This window comes from Arachis ipaensis, chromosome B06, assembly GCF_000816755.2.
Source record: "Arachis ipaensis cultivar K30076 chromosome B06, Araip1.1, whole genome shotgun sequence".
NCBI lineage: Eukaryota > Viridiplantae > Streptophyta > Magnoliopsida > Fabales > Fabaceae > Arachis > Arachis ipaensis.
Window position 1 is genome coordinate 134872958 of NC_029790.2, and position 15498 is coordinate 134888455.

A 15498-nucleotide genomic window follows, 5' to 3' on the forward strand; every position below is an offset into this window, starting at 1 on the left:
GACTTATATATATATATACCAAGGACAATAATTACTATTTAAATATTAATAGATATTTTTATTATTTAAACAAATAAAGTCAATGCTATCAATAACATATTTCTTGAGATTTGGGTATAAAATGTGCTTATGGTTCATAACTTCTCATCAATTTTCAGTGCCATTAGACCAATTTTTAACCCAAAAAATCCCTCCCTATTATATAGAATAATAGAATATGGAATTTCTAGGAGCATTCTCTAATAATATAGAATTGGATTGCTTCAAAATGTTTTCAACTGAAAAAGAGCATGATTTCACTTACACTACTACTACTTCACAATTATTTCTAGATCAACGTTCATCACTTCTTGTAGGAGAAGATGATGAATTGAACTTTGGATTAGTACAATCCACAATTTCCTCCAATCTTATTAGTGATGAAAATGAGCATTATTTGTTTCATTCTTTAGATGCTAATCCCAACACAAAAATGTTGCATTATAAGTCACAAGAAGAGAGTAGTTACAATAGCAGCAATTTGAGTGGTGGTGACACTAATTTCTTCAATGCCAACATGGATCTTACAACAAACTACTACTATTCTAGTAATTACCATGATGATCATGTGCTAGCAAATGATGTTTCTATATCCATGGAGTTATGTATGGAGGAGAAGAATCTTGCATGTTTTGCTCCATCAATGGAAGACAATGATGATCATGGATTATTGGAGAATTATGATCATTATCAATGTCATCAAATGGAAAATGTTGATGTTGTGCAGCTCAAGAGGAAGATTGTTGAAGTACCAGAATTGGATGTGTCTGCTGATGAAAACAATACAAGTAACGGATATAAGAATCAAAAGAAAAAAATTTTCGTCGCGAAAGATGTAAGTTTTATTTATTTAGTCTTTTTCGTCTTACAAAAATACAAATAAATAATTTTCGTCTGCTGGCATCTGTTGATTTGACTGAATATGTATTATTCAGTCAAATTGACAATTATCAGTAGACGGTAGAATAATTCGTGATAATTCAAAAAAGTTTGTAATATTTTATTTCGCATTCAGGAGCAAGATTGCATGAAAAATGAAAAGTCTAGGAAGAGAAAAGTTGTTAGAAATGGGAATGAAGGAGAAGAGAGAAATAATAATGTAGGGTTAGATGGACAGAGCTCAAGTAGTAACATTAACATATGTGAGGATGACAATGCTTCTGAAGAAAACAATGGAGGGGTAACTTCGGTATCTCACTCAAATGGGAAAACAAGAACCATTAGAGGAACAGCAGCAGATCCCCAGAGTCTCTATGCAAGGGTAATTTAAATAATTATTTCTAAATTGAAATGCACATTAATTAATTTTATATTAATAATTTATTCTCTTTCATATCTTTTATTTGTTACTTGCTATTATTATTAATTTTTTTTATTCAATTTTGGTTATTACAATTCTATAATATAAATTTAGAGAAAAACTCAAAACAGTACTGACAATTATTTCGAAAGACAACGAGGTCCTTGACAAAAAGAACTCAACCCGGTCCTTGACAATTATCTCGAAAGGACAACGAGGCCCCTGTGCCAAAAAAAAGTCAATATTGTTTTTTTTTTTTTTGCACAGGAACTAATCAGTTCCAAAAAAAATATCAGGGGCCGGATTGTGTGTTTTTTTTTTCTTGAGGGCCTCGTTGTCCTTTCGAAGTAATTGTCAGGAATCCGATGGAATATTCTCTCTATAATTTATATACAGTAGTTAACCCTCTTTTTGATGAAATATTGCAGAAAAGAAGAGAAAGGATAAATGCGCGATTAAGAATTTTGCAGAGTCTTGTTCCAAATGGAACAAAGGTAAATTTTGTGAAGGACAATTGTTGTTTGAAAAAAAAAAAAGACTTTTTATCGGGTAATAAGATAGAATTTAAATTTTAATGCACTTTCGTACGTCTAATTATGTAATGTTATATTAGTAAAAATAACAATCTTTCTGTATGAATAGTCATATAAAAAAATGGATATGATTACAGGATAATGTAAAACGCTTTACACTGTTAGTACGATTAATGATAATATTTTTGACATCATAATAATTTCACTAACATAAGTTTATGGTAATTTTTTTTACGCAGGTTGATATAAGTACAATGCTTGAAGAGGCAGTTAATTACGTAAAATTTTTGCAGCTCCAAATCAAGGTACTAAATAAAGATACATATATAATAAAACATAGATCAAGTAATTATGTTTACATAATCAAATGAAACACAATATATATCTGAAAAAAGAACTTGCGTGATTGTTTTGCAGCTTTTAAGCTCTGATGATCTATGGATGTATGCTCCTCTTGCTTATAATGGACTTGACATTGGACTCAAACTCAATAACCTCAAGAATTTTTCACCATCACCATGATATTAAAAAATAATTGCATAGAAAACTATATAGAAAAATTGAGCAATATATATATATATGTATGTATGTGTTACAAATTTAATTTGTTATTGTTAACTACTTTAATTTGAATAAAATAGCAATTTTGATGCTCAAAGAGTGTCATTGCATTTTCATTAATCTCGTGCCATCACGTTGTTGCAAAAAGCATAATTAATGAAATCAAATTCTAAATTACTTCGGAAAATTATCTATCAAGTTAGAGTCTTCATACATGATAACTTGTTAAGTAGGTAATTAAGGTCGCATATTTAATATAGATAGCGATTGACTTACATACATGGTCTCTACAAACTTTTATTTTTTTTTCATTTTTAAATTTAATAAATATATTAAAAACCAATTTAAATATAAACACATTATCTAAATTTAAACTCGATTTAACGGTTAAATGAATATATGCACTGACTAATTTATAGAAATAATTTTGTGTATATGCGAAAATAATTTTCTCCTTTTTTTTTTTCATGTTTGCTGTTTTGTTTCAAACAAGATCTCTCTCTCTTAATCTTAACCCTATTTTAGCCATTTTACTCTCGGCAAAGAGAAATCATAAACTTAAATACCAACTTTAACTTTTTTTTCACATAAAAAGGATCCCAAAAATCCAACAATATTATTCTAATTCTAATGATTTCCATGAAATTCTATTATTCTAGCCATGTTTTATTAGGGCACCATGCAAGCGTAGCATGAAAATATGAAGGTCAACTTACTACTAAGCTTGAATGTAGAGCCTTCACACACAACGATTACAGTGTATTACTGTCGATATGCATATCCATCGTTATAAGCTAAAAATAATAAGAATAAAGAATATATCTCCATATAGTGCAATTGAAATATTAAAAATTATTTTAGTGTATGCAATTATCTCATAAATTACTTTAGTGGAACTTAAACAAAATAAGGAATACAAAAAATGGTTACTTAAACAAAATTTATCGCATGCTTCTTTTTTTTTTTTGTCTGATAAGATTACTTCCATAATGCGATAATTTTTGTGAAAAGGAAAAGTTGACATAAAAAATTTAAGTCTGACTAACCCCTAAAAAACTTAATGGTCTAGACATTAGAGATCCAACTTGTGCTAATATTACTTTGTTAAAAAAGTTTATTTGACAACTTTTTAATTGCTCGAATAAATTTTGGATGCAACTCATTTCTAATAAGTATATTAAAAAGAATGATCTTAATCTTCTTGCATCTTCCAAAAATACCTCTAATATTTGCAGGAGTATTTACAAGATATTTAATCTCTTGCGGAACGATTTTTTGTATCCAATTTTTTTGGTTTGAAAGTTGGAGAATGGAAGGTCTGGCCAACAAATTACTGCACGTGCGTATATCTGATTGTGATATCAATATTAACGATTTATAGGTGGATGGACAGTGGAGGTTAGAGAGATGTTGCACTCCCATTACTAATTCGGTAAAGCAAAAAATTATGATCTATAATCCGAATGTTTAAGTAGGAGAGTGGGCTAGTTGGAGGTGAATGACAGCTTTTTTCAATATCTATTATTCAAAAAACGATTATTTATAATTGTGTAAGCATAAGTTTGATTGGAAAGAGTACCGGAATTGGCTTTGGTTATAGAAGGCTCAAGTCCCAGAAAAATATGAACTTTTTTTTTTGCTATGTATGTATGATGCAATCCCCACAACTGCATTTCTTTATCATAAAAGCATGGGAGGTTGTGGTTTGTGCCCCGGTGTCGCATTATGTTTTTCATTGTCTGCATGAGTGTCCTAGAGCCAAGGCTATCTAGCGAAAGCTGAATTTGGAGATAAATGGGCAGAATTTTAAGACATGGCTACAAAAGGGTATGAACTCTAATGATTTTCTCTTTTTTTTGCGACTATTTGATGGATTTGGAGAGATCGTAATAATGATGTTTTCAATCCGATTGATTCGTAGAACATTAATAAAGTTATAACTCTTATTTAGGCCTCTTAATCTGATTTTCACATGATCTTTTTTACGTATTATGTTTCTACTTCTTTTATGTTGTTTTCTTGATATTCTTCTTTTCTTTTTTCGATTAAAGTAAATTGTGATGCTAGTTTATTTGGTGAAGCCGCTGATTTTGGTGTGTTTTACGTGATTTTATGGGCTGTTGGTTGCATGATTGTGTTGGCTTTTTATCTTTTGTGTCTATTCTTCGAAACAAATTGTTTGTAATATGGAAAGATTTGTTTTTTACGTGAAAAGATAGTTTTAGAAATGTTATCTTTAAGATGAATTGGTTGAAGACTTTTATTCTTATCAATGAATAAAATAACAGAATTTAAAGAACTGATTATAATTTGGTGTCTAAAGTCATTGAAGTCTTGAGTTGAAATTAGAGAGTTGAAATTAATTTTATTCAAAGAGATGCTAACTATGTTACTAATGTTTTGACAAAATTTGAATTATCTAGTAACATTTATCAGTTAGGGTGAGAGAAATTTTGAAAAGAGTTTGTCCGATTACACCAAAAGTCCGAAACTATATCTTTAGCTCTTAAAAGTTATTTTTTCTGTTTCTAGTAGTTTTTTTTTTCTTCTTTTAATCTAGTGTAAACAAACAAAAAAAAACGAAATTTTGGAGGGTTTTTTTTAAAGAAAAAATAAACATGAAAAAAGGGTAATTATTGGCTAAAATAAGAAGGAAAAGAAAAAAAAAAAAAAAAACGAAAGAAGAACTGCCGAGTAGGGTAACCCTTCTCATTTCTCAAATCTCAAGTGTCAAGTCTCGAGTGTTGAGTGTATTTACTATTTTATAAAACGACAGCACCGATCGCTCATTCAGCGGCACTAACCACTCACCAATGGCGTCCGCCGAGCAGCCACTGAAGAAGCGAAAGCATTACGACACTCTCCCGGAATCCCCACCGCCGCCACCACCGCCGCTGGCACCATCCGAAGAAGTTCCACCACCGCCTTCGCCGCCACAATCTCCTCAAACCCTACTTCGTCCGCCTACTCCTCCTCCTCCGCCTCTGTCACAGGATGAGGTCGTCACCAAGCGGAGGAACAAAGATGAGGTTCGAACCGTGTTTGAGTGCTACCGTCGCATCAAGCTCTTCTTGTCAAAGAAGGAAGGTGCTTTCATCCATGACCTTGAACAGAGCTTCTTCGCTCTCATCAATGCTTCCAGAGGTAAACACTACTAAACAACACTTCGTAGTTCATTCTCTATCTGTTTGGAGTGTATAAATTTGAAATCAAGGTTAATGAATTTGAGTTTGTTGAATGCGATGTTGTAATGTGATTGATTGTGACGCAATTTTGGCTTGTGGATAGAATTTGTCTGCTTTGTTGTTGTTTGCATTTGCCCTAAGATGTTGTCTCTGTAACTGCCTATATTGTGCTAACTTAAAACTGTCTTTGGAGAGAGTGTTGTTTTAAGAGGGGTGATTTTGTTTCTTTTTCATGCTTGGAATGGTAATTAATTAAGATTGGATTCGGTTCGATTCCATTTTTGTTGTGGAGATATCTCCTGTGATTTAGAAATCTTCTTGTTGCTGCTTTTGGCGGGATTCGGGAATCATTTCATTTCAAATGCTCTTTTGGATTGTGGAGATATATCTATTTCAAAGATCTGTTCAGTTTTGACAAACCTTTGATGTATATGGCATACAAAAGTATCAAGTAGGAGTTTGCAATTATAGGCCATTTTGTTTTTAATTTTTTTTGTTGGTTTGTTTGAGGTAACATTTACGTTCCCCGTTGACAGCGTTTTGATGAATGAAAATAAGGATAGATATGTGCTATTGGTGACATAATGTTGACGTTATCGTGCCGTTAACTAACGCTTTGCAGTTTTGTTAACGTTATCTATGAGATATTCTTTCGGAAATTTCTCCTTCTACTTAGAATGGTCTGTGGGATTCACATGTCTATAGATTCATAGGAATGATTTCTAGAAAAGCAATAGATAAATTGCATGAATAATTCAAAATTGTTAGGCAATATGAGTTATGACTCTGTATATGGTTTTTGGTTAATGTTCAATACTGTTGGGTTTATTCTTTTTACAGATAAAAAGTATTGGATCTGTTCTTGATTAGAATCCTTGGAAAATCCCTTTGTTCCCCTTCCAGATGATGTAAGATGATGAAACCACAACAATGAAAACTCAGACTCAAACAATATCCAATTTTATAGAACCACAATCAGGATATATTTGCTTTAATACCAATAGTTGGAATTCTATATTCATATTCGGAATTTATAAAAAAAGGAGAAATGTCTGGGTAGGCAGTGCCTCCTAGATCATTTATTAGACTTACCTTTTAACGTTTGACCTGTATAATACGAGTGAAGCTTGAAAGAATTTATCCGTTTTATATTAAAAAATTGGGGGAATGGTCCAATTGGCTGATAAAACTTAATTTCAAAACCTCTATTTGAGTTCCTACCAGAAATGAAAAAAGAAAAAGAAATCGCTTCTTGAGGATTTTCCGGAGATAGGGGAAGAGGGTATCTTTGACCAATACTAAACGCTTGTTTGATGCCTGTTGCAAATGTGAAAGTTCATTTCAAGGTACTTCCAATGAAATGAGCTCCTCTGGTCAAGCGAACTTTATGTTTATATTTAATGCCGATGTGCATTAAGGAGAATAAAACTATTGGTTTCTTTGTCCTAAAATTTCATCTGGTTTTGTAAAAATTACATCAGTAATGTTTTTGCATTGCTGTATAAAAACCTCTTTCCAAGTATTCAATAGAGCAAACAGGTTCGCAGGCTAGTAACCGCCATACACTCTTCCTTGTACTCAATAGAGTATGAAACAAAAACACCGAGTACTCACTGTGTCTGAGTTGCTAATTAGTTCTAATCATGGATCCAATTCCAAAACCTCCAAAGAAGCGAAGGCCCTATGTGATTCATCTAGAATCGCCCCCGCCTTTGTCAGTAACGCCTGAAGCAACCCTATCACAACACTCTAAACCAACCCTACCTCCGTCGGTGATCCCACTATTTCCTTTAGAGGAGAATCTTGCGAAGTGCCGGAACCAGGGTGAGATTAGAGACATGTTTGAATGCTATAAGCAAATGAAATTATGCTTGTTGAATAAAGAGGGTTCATTCATGTCTGACCTTGAACAGAGCTATCTTGCTCTGATATCTGCTGCCAAAGGTAACTATTGCGGTTATGGCTTATGAATTTGATCAACATGAATGATTTTCGTCGAATTTGATTTACTATGTTGATTGCGATCTTGTGTTGGATTTGATTGTGATGAAATTATGGAATTGTCATTAATTTTAGGGAAGGGGAACGTTGCCACAAATTCATTAGGGAACCTTTATTTGAGAAGATTTTGACTTGAATTCACTGGTCTAGCCCAAAAAAAAATGTTATTTTGTGACTGTCTTCTGCTGTGCGAGATTTAACCTCGTGTTTAACATATTTAGATGAAAAAATTTCTTTTCTTTCTTGAAAGATATATTATTAAGAATGAATTTTGCATTAAGAAATCTTATCCTTGCTGCTTTTGGTGGGATTTGTAGATCATTTCATTTCGGATGCTCTGTTGAGCCGTTAAGTTTTAATTATTTCAATTATTTTAAATTTTGCCAAGTCTCTATGATGTATTTTACAAAGAACAGTGTCAAATATACAGTTGTAGGATATTCTTAAATGCTTAAATGAATGTTTTGTTGAATGGAAATGCTTAAATGTCATCTTTACTGATATGTAGTTATGTGCTACAAATCACAAGATGTTAATGTTTTCTCATACATTAGTTTAAGTATTAATACTTGTTTGAGAGCTGCAATTCTTTTGGTTTGGGATTGTTGCATGTATACATGGTATGGGTAAGGGAGGGGTATAGCAATGTTAATCATAAGACAAATAGAATTTCCTTAATTTGTTATTTCAATATTTTCAAGAATGCACCTTTATAAATTGATTTAGCTGTAAATATGTGCTTTTTATAATGATTAACATGTACCAGGGTTATTGAATAGCAAGGTTTTAAAATTAAGTATTGGGTAAATACCCATGTGTAACCAAGCAAGTGCTGATATTGGACATGTGGCACACATATGAGATCTATTTATTTGTACTTTTCATTGGGAAACATATCTCTATTTTTATTTTTCCATTTCCATTTATAGAAAATTATTAAGTCTTTTCAAATATTAGACAATGATTTTGGTTGATACAGTTTTTGCAATAATTACAATATTACATTTACATAGTTGCTGTTGTGTTTTCTACCTTTGCCCATTGGAAATGGAGAAAACAACTATTTGCTGTTTTCTGATTTGCTCCTGATTGAGTACTTAAACTGCAAATAATCAATGCTCTATTTCCAACAATTGAGTAAAGGATAGAAAATTTTCCTGGTTGAAATTCTCTAGCCAATAATGAAACTTTTACATTGTGACAGGTTGTTTGAGTGCACAAAGAATCGCGGCTGATGTTATTCCTCGATATGCATTCCGCTGTCCAACAGCTTTAGAAGCTGCTGCTAAAGTGGTTATCAATATGTATAACTGGAGTTCCACACTAATCAGTAGAGGAGAAGATGCTGATGGTGTTGCATTTGAAACTGCTAGAGCTTGTATTTTTGGCTTAGCTGATATTTGCTGTGCTGCTTCTTCAGTGGCACCAAAATCTGCTGTAATCAGAGGAATTTGCTCTGCAGTTTTTCAGAATGTGCTATTCTTTTTCATATCTTTACTTGAGGGAAAGGACGCCTTACAGGTGTTCGATAAGAGTTTCCTGAAAATGCAAGATTCCCCTGATGAATTTTCTAAGTTGAAGCAAAAAGTTTTAGATGAAGATGAGTCCTCATTGACTAAATTGTCAAAACTCCATGCAGTATGTTTATTTTGGATATTCTTCTCTTGCCCAAAAGACATGCTTGCAGCTTGTTTGGAGCTCTTAGGCTCTGCCACAAAGGAGGGTGCCTCTGAACAAGGACAATGTTTTCTGAGCCTGGTGACTAGAAATGTTTTGGTTGATGAAGCAGTTTGCCTTTTGGATAATGTTAATGGCGGATCTAAGCCAGGTACAGGTTCAACAGATTCAGCTATCCGCGAAAACGAGGTTGATGAGGAAATAATGACAGATGTCAACCGAGTTGCCGGTGTTGATTCGTCTATTCCAAAGAGTTGCTTGCTCACACTGGTAATATTTCATATTAAAATGCAAGGCCCCTAATAAATTTTAAATGCAATTTCATGCGTGTTATAATAATTTAGCGAGTGATGATTTCTACCCCTCTGTTCTAGATGTGAGTAAAGTGATTATATTTAAGCAGCATAAAAAATGATTCTCCTTAGTTCCTTGTTTTCTTCAAGGAAAACAATTAATTGATCTATACTTTGTATGAGTTGTTATTGATCTTTTTGCTTGCACTGTTTTTTCTATTTTTTAGAACTTACTAGCATCGTCATTGCTGGTGATATTGAAGGATGTCTGTTTAAGAACTTTTGCTTGAATCCATTTAACTGTAAGTTTCTAGTTCTGATTGCTTGTTACTTGTGATGCCTTTTCATTGCCTTTCTCCATACAGGTCCTTGACAAAGATCCCTCACTACAGAAATGGATGTCACGCAAATGTAAGAAGTTATTGGACTTGCCTACTACTGCTTCAATGGAAATTACAGCAGTACTTCTAGGAATTCTTGGAAAGTTTGTTCCACAAACTGATTTGGAAGACTACCAACTAGATAGTGATGAAGATAGATCTGATTCTTCGATTTACACAAATAGGAACTATGCGGTACCTAGGATTTCAGAGGAACGTGACAGTATTGGTGAAACATCTGGAAGAGGTAGCAAATTAAGAGTTAATGTTTGGGTCTTCTAATGATTGTTTTTAAATACTATATCGGTCCCACCTAAATGCTTAAATGCTTATTATTAAAATTTTATTTGGTCTCAAATAAGTGTCAATTAGAGAAGTTAGACAGTATCAATTAATTTTTCCTGTAATAACCCTATTAAATGAAGGAGAGAGAATAAGCGGGAAGAGATAGCAAGTATAAGACAAGAGTAGTTTATAAGGGTGGTTTAGTACAATCAATTTAATATCATCTAAAATCAAGAAGTTCTCAATTTTTCCGTAATCCATGTGCGTAATTAAAATGGACACTTATTTGAGACCAGAGTTAGTATCTGATAGCTAATTGCTTTGCAGTTTCTCTTGGCACCAACCCTGTATCAAAAGTAGGTTCACATTTCGACAATGGAGCTTCAAGGCCCATGGGCATTGAGATGGGGGAGGGAGGGAGTATGTCCCATGCTAGATGTTCCACACCTAGGGATTCAGCAACCCATCAAATAACCTCATCTTCAATGAAGACACCATTTGGCTCTAGGAGTAATTCATTTGAAGGTATAAATGATTTACCAAATGTTGAGAAAAACCATGTTCTAAATTTTAGTTCAATTCACCTCCATTGAGATGTTCTAGTGGAGTGTTAGAAGCATTATGATATCTCCTAATCACCATTTTATGTCATCAGCTGCTTCAACAAAAAGTCAAACTGTCTGGTGCTTTGATGGGGATCCTGCTGCCATGGATATTGTCTCTGCTTCAACAAGGCTCTGGGTTGGTTTTATACCACCTGACGTGCCTGAAAGCCATATTAGGTTTCAATCAGAAAGATATGGTCAAATTGAACGGTTTGTTTTCTTCCCCATGAAAGGTTTTGCCTTTGTTGAGTACAGAAGAATCATTGATGCAATCAAAGCTAGACACTATCTACCGGGAAACTTCCCGTGTCGTGTAAAATTCATCGATACAGGATTTGGAACTAGGGGTGCAATGAATGGTGTTGCAGTTGGCTCTAGTTCTCATATCTATGTTGGAAATATTTCTTCTCAATGGGCCAAGGATGAGATCCTACATGAATCAAGAAAAGTAATCCATAAAGGTCCTCCTGCACTTATTGATCTCAGCTGTGAGTGTGCATTACTTATGGAATTTGAAACTCCTGAAGAAGCTACCTCTGTCATGTTGCATCTGAGACAGTTTCGAAGAGAAAGAAGCAACTATAACTTGCATTTTGTCCCAGGAACAGTTAATGCTGGAATTGGGCACCCGTATATGGACGGTTCAAGGTCTGCATCTGCCCCTTCCCATCCTGACCTTAAAGTTAGCATCCCAACAAACATGTCACATGGTATTTCTGGATCACCTCATGCTCGAACCTTACCTGTGAGCCCTGCTGACAGTTCTCGCACAAGGATGTCTCACTTGTCTTCGTTGCTAGCTTCATTGTGTACAAAATACAATATTAATCAAAACATAGGTCTCCATGATCACTATATGACTGGAACTGGTAACAGTTATGCTCCTTCGATGCGTGATGAAGATACAGCACCATCCAGTACTTTGTGGATAACTATTCCATGGAGTAGCTCTCCATTCCTCACAGACGATGAACTAATGACTATCTGCAATCTTGCTATTGGAGGCTCTGGCTCCATTTTGCGGTTGACACAGGCAAACATGCAGATGCCGTGTGGTTGGTTTGTTGAATGCAGTAATACTGATGGTGCAGTTTCTGTTCTAAAGAATCTTCGTAGTTGTCCAGGGTTGTTCTTCCAAGTAGAATTCAGGTGAGACAAGATTTCTTTAATTTTAGTCCACACACAAACACAAGTATATTTAATGATTTACGTGGTTAGTTCATGTTTTTCATTCCCCTCCCCCCTCCTTTTCCCTCCAAACACAAAACAACAAATTCGTGAATGAGAAAGTTGATTTGTTAATAGTCTACAAGTACAGAGAAGGGTGTTTTAAGATATGAAACCATTCATGTGGTTTAAGTTTGCAGGAGGTTTGATTCAATATTAAAAACCACGCTCAAACCTTCATTACCATTAGTTAGATAGGATGTAGGAGTGTAATCCTTGCCACCTTTGATTCTTCTACATCTAAGTTAAATATTGAATTTCACCAGAGTATGGCTCTGTTATGGTGAAACCCATAATGAGGCTTCGCATAACAGTTTTTGCTCTTCAAAGAACCTTGACATATAAATAAAATAGAATATACATTCCAACATTAATTCTTCTATTATATGCATTCCCAAAAAAGTGTTATTCGGTGATGTGAAATAATTGTTTTACAGAAGTTGCTTGATCATGAACTCTGTTTCCATTAGTGACCAAGGGTTGTCATTTCTTTGACAGCTTTCAGTTTGTTTAAAATAAGCCCTCGGGATGGTTATGTACTTACTAACTTATGTGGTTATTGTTCTCTCGTTTTTATGAAGTAAATCTGGAAATCAGACTGCCGGACCTTCTTCAGCCAAACCAGAGGGCAACTCCATGGAACTTGTATCCCCCAGAACAAATTCCCAGAATCACAGTAGTGGAATACACCGTGCACCTCCACCCCAGTCGAACTGGCATTTTCCTGGTTCCAGTAACATGCCAGAAGTTGGAGCAAGGAAAACTGATGGTTATGATAATGTATCACTAGACACTCATCAAGGAGGTAATATTTTTATGCTGGCTAAATCGTTCTGGTTTTGCTTTTTCTGGAGATATTTTACACATATAAGTGCAAATACTGTATTCTGAATTGTGTTCAATTTTGAAAATTGGGTTATTTATATACCAGCTAACATTCAACATATGTACTCTGGAACTCAAGGACCTTCCATTCCGCCACCACAACAAATTCAGTCAGCTCCCTTCGTTCGCCCTGTTTATGCCCCTCCAAATGGTCCGTGGGATCCACGTGGAATAAACAATCCTTTACCTGCCAATCACTTCACGCCTGGAGTGATGCCTAATAATCATTTACCATTTATACCTGCTTCAGTAACTCCACTTGCTCACATCCAGGGAACCCCAATGCATCCTTATGGCCAGCTGATGCCCCCACCAGTAATGGCACCACCTTTGGCTTCCTTACCACATCCTCAGCTTGAAATTCCACCTCCACCTCCACCTCCACCTCCACCTGCACGTCTGCCTTCTCCACCACCCTTGCCCCAAACTCAGCCACCCATGGTTCCTCCACCACCTGGTTCTCCTCCACCTCCTCCTCCACCATTGCCTGCTCAGGAAGCAGTTAGTATGGAATGTTCAGGGCAGTCTCTGCAGTATCAGTGGCAGGGGGCTCTTTGTAAAAGCGGGGTTAACTACTGCACAATTTATGCATGCCGAGCAGATTCAAATGTTTGCAAATACACAAATGCCACACCTGAACCTTCTGAGTATGAATCATCTTTGTTTCCTTAACGTTCAAAATCTCGTTTTCTTTAATTTAGGCCAGTTTAAATAGATGTTCCTCTGTTGCAGGTGGCCCACAAAACTAGACATGACTAAACGCACTGATATTCGACATGTGAAATCAACATTTGCAGCTACACCACCTAATAGGGTAAGTTTTCAAATATCCTTTGGCTGATCTTCCCTTCCCAACCATCTCATGCTCACTGTTTCATGGGGAGTTAGGATCTAGCTATTATTATCAGTCTAGTTATTATTATTATCAATAATTTTGAAATTTTCTATTTCAGTTGTTTAGACTCCTACACCTAGCCCTACTTGGAATAGCTATCCTAGTTTATTTTTAATTCTTAGATCTGGTTTGCTTGCCTTAGTAGTTGAATTATTTGAGGATTTTTGCTATTGTTTGATTATCGAACATTAGGAATTGAATATCTATCTTTGAGATTGCTTAAGCCAATGTATGCATGTGAATTATATCCAAAATTAAGTATGAACAGCATTCATTTAGCCTACTCTCCTTGCATTTCAACATCGTGTTTTGATCTTCCATTTAATGTTTCTTTATATCTCTTTGGTTAGATTAGTCTTTCACTTATTAAAATCCTCAATAGCTAATATATCTAAAATTTCTGAAATAACAAAAAAAAAAAAAAAATCCTTTGTGAAGTTTGTGTTTTATTTGCTAGAATTACTTTGGTAGTCTTTTTCTTCTCGGCAGCCATGAAATGTTAGGAGTTGCGTCTGCATTTGCCATCCATTTTTTGAAACTAACTATGCTTTCATGGCATTGGCTTCTATGCAGAGGGAAGTGTGCCGTTTAATCCCATCTTCCCCAAGTGAACACAAACGGGTATGTATGAAATATACTTCTTTCTTTAAAGAAAAATTAATTAATATACTTATTTACAACATGAGATCCATCCCCTTTTGCGGTCCTCTATTGTTTTTAAATCTTACTCTAAATATGTGCACCCAAAAAGAAAAAAAAAATCTTAGTCTATATGCTATTAACCATTTAACAGTGAATTGGGAAATGTATTTTGTGGTTAACCGAGCCTCATTCATGTCATTGATCCTCCTATATTTGTTCACCAGTTTCAGGATTTCATAACATACTTAAAGCAGAGGGATTGTGCCGGAGTCATTAAAATCCCAGCCGCAAAATCCATGTGGGCAAGGCTGCTGTTCATACTCCCATACTCGCCTGAAACATGCACTTTGCTTTCTATTGCACCACATCCATCTGATTGCCTCATCGCTTTGGTTCTTCCAAAAGAAATGAACTTTGAGTGGGCATGATACTATGATAGTTGTTGTGGATGAAATAGGATTTGTAATTATGTAATGAATGAAATTTGAATAAAATGTAGTGTGAAAATAAAGTTATGAGGAGAAGTCAAAATATTAGTTTATGAAATACTAATTTACCTGTAATATATATATATAACTCCTCCTTAGAAGTCAAAATATTAGTTTATGAAATACTAATTTTACCTGTAATATATTTATAACTCCTCCTTTGCAGTCAGCATGTCAATTGTCACTACCGCTATCCCACTCTTCTCTTAATCTCCGCCGCCATCCAAATCTATAACCATATTAGAATCTATTCATTTACGCCAATATCTTCAGTTAGCAATCTAAACCAAAATTTCCGTTTCCAAGATAATTTATTTTTAATTTTTCATTTTATTAATTGATGTTGTGTGTTTGTGTCAACGTTATCCCAAACGTATTATGAGATGTCACTATTATTTAATCGACTAGAATACGTGCATGCAAAAAATCAATGACTGAATTAATCATAAAAATATAAAATATATTTAAAATGAATTTGGTGATTTATTTTTAGTGTATACAT

General features: G+C 34.5%; 2 protein-coding genes across 5 annotated transcripts; both read left to right on the forward strand.

The window, feature by feature from the left end:
* On the forward strand, positions 180-2488 carry LOC107648570. Its single transcript, XM_016352384.2, has 5 exons — positions 180-874; positions 1055-1300; positions 1768-1833; positions 2112-2177; positions 2290-2488. The coding sequence occupies exons 1-5, from the start codon at positions 218-220 to the stop codon at positions 2392-2394; spliced, it is 1140 nt and encodes a 379-aa protein (XP_016207870.2). The 5' UTR covers positions 180-217; the 3' UTR covers positions 2395-2488.
* On the forward strand, positions 5142-15168 carry LOC107605613. Of its 4 annotated transcripts, none has more exons than XM_016307545.2 (10): positions 5142-5577; positions 8824-9566; positions 9955-10216; positions 10582-10779; positions 10910-12008; positions 12668-12891; positions 13018-13618; positions 13704-13785; positions 14440-14487; positions 14733-15168. In XM_016307545.2, the coding sequence occupies exons 1-10, from the start codon at positions 5247-5249 to the stop codon at positions 14934-14936; spliced, it is 3792 nt and encodes a 1263-aa protein (XP_016163031.1). In that variant the 5' UTR covers positions 5142-5246; the 3' UTR covers positions 14937-15168. The 4 variants fall into 4 exon arrangements, with proteins under 4 accessions (XP_016163031.1, XP_016163034.1, XP_016163033.1 ...); XM_016307548.2 differs by having other exon boundaries at positions 5232-5577; positions 13051-13618; XM_016307547.2 differs by having other exon boundaries at positions 5232-5577; positions 10615-10779.

What these genes read in the sequence shown, in the direction of transcription:
- LOC107648570 (XM_016352384.2), top strand. Translation starts at nt 218, where the DNA reads ATGGAATTTCTAGGAGCATTCTCTAATAATATAGAATTGGATTGCTTC. An exon ending in TTGTTCCAAATGGAACAAAG is followed by an intron (nt 1,834 to 2,111) that starts GTAAATTTTGTG and finishes TTTTTTACGCAG; the next exon opens with GTTGATATAAGTACAATGCT. An exon ending in TTTTGCAGCTCCAAATCAAG is followed by an intron (nt 2,178 to 2,289) that starts GTACTAAATAAA and finishes ATTGTTTTGCAG; the next exon opens with CTTTTAAGCTCTGATGATCT.
- LOC107605613 (XM_016307545.2), top strand. Translation starts at nt 5,247, where the DNA reads ATGGCGTCCGCCGAGCAGCCACTGAAGAAGCGAAAGCATTACGACACT. An exon ending in TTCTTCCAAGTAGAATTCAG is followed by an intron (nt 12,009 to 12,667) that starts GTGAGACAAGAT and finishes GTTTTTATGAAG; the next exon opens with TAAATCTGGAAATCAGACTG. An exon ending in ACTAGACACTCATCAAGGAG is followed by an intron (nt 12,892 to 13,017) that starts GTAATATTTTTA and finishes TTTATATACCAG; the next exon opens with CTAACATTCAACATATGTAC.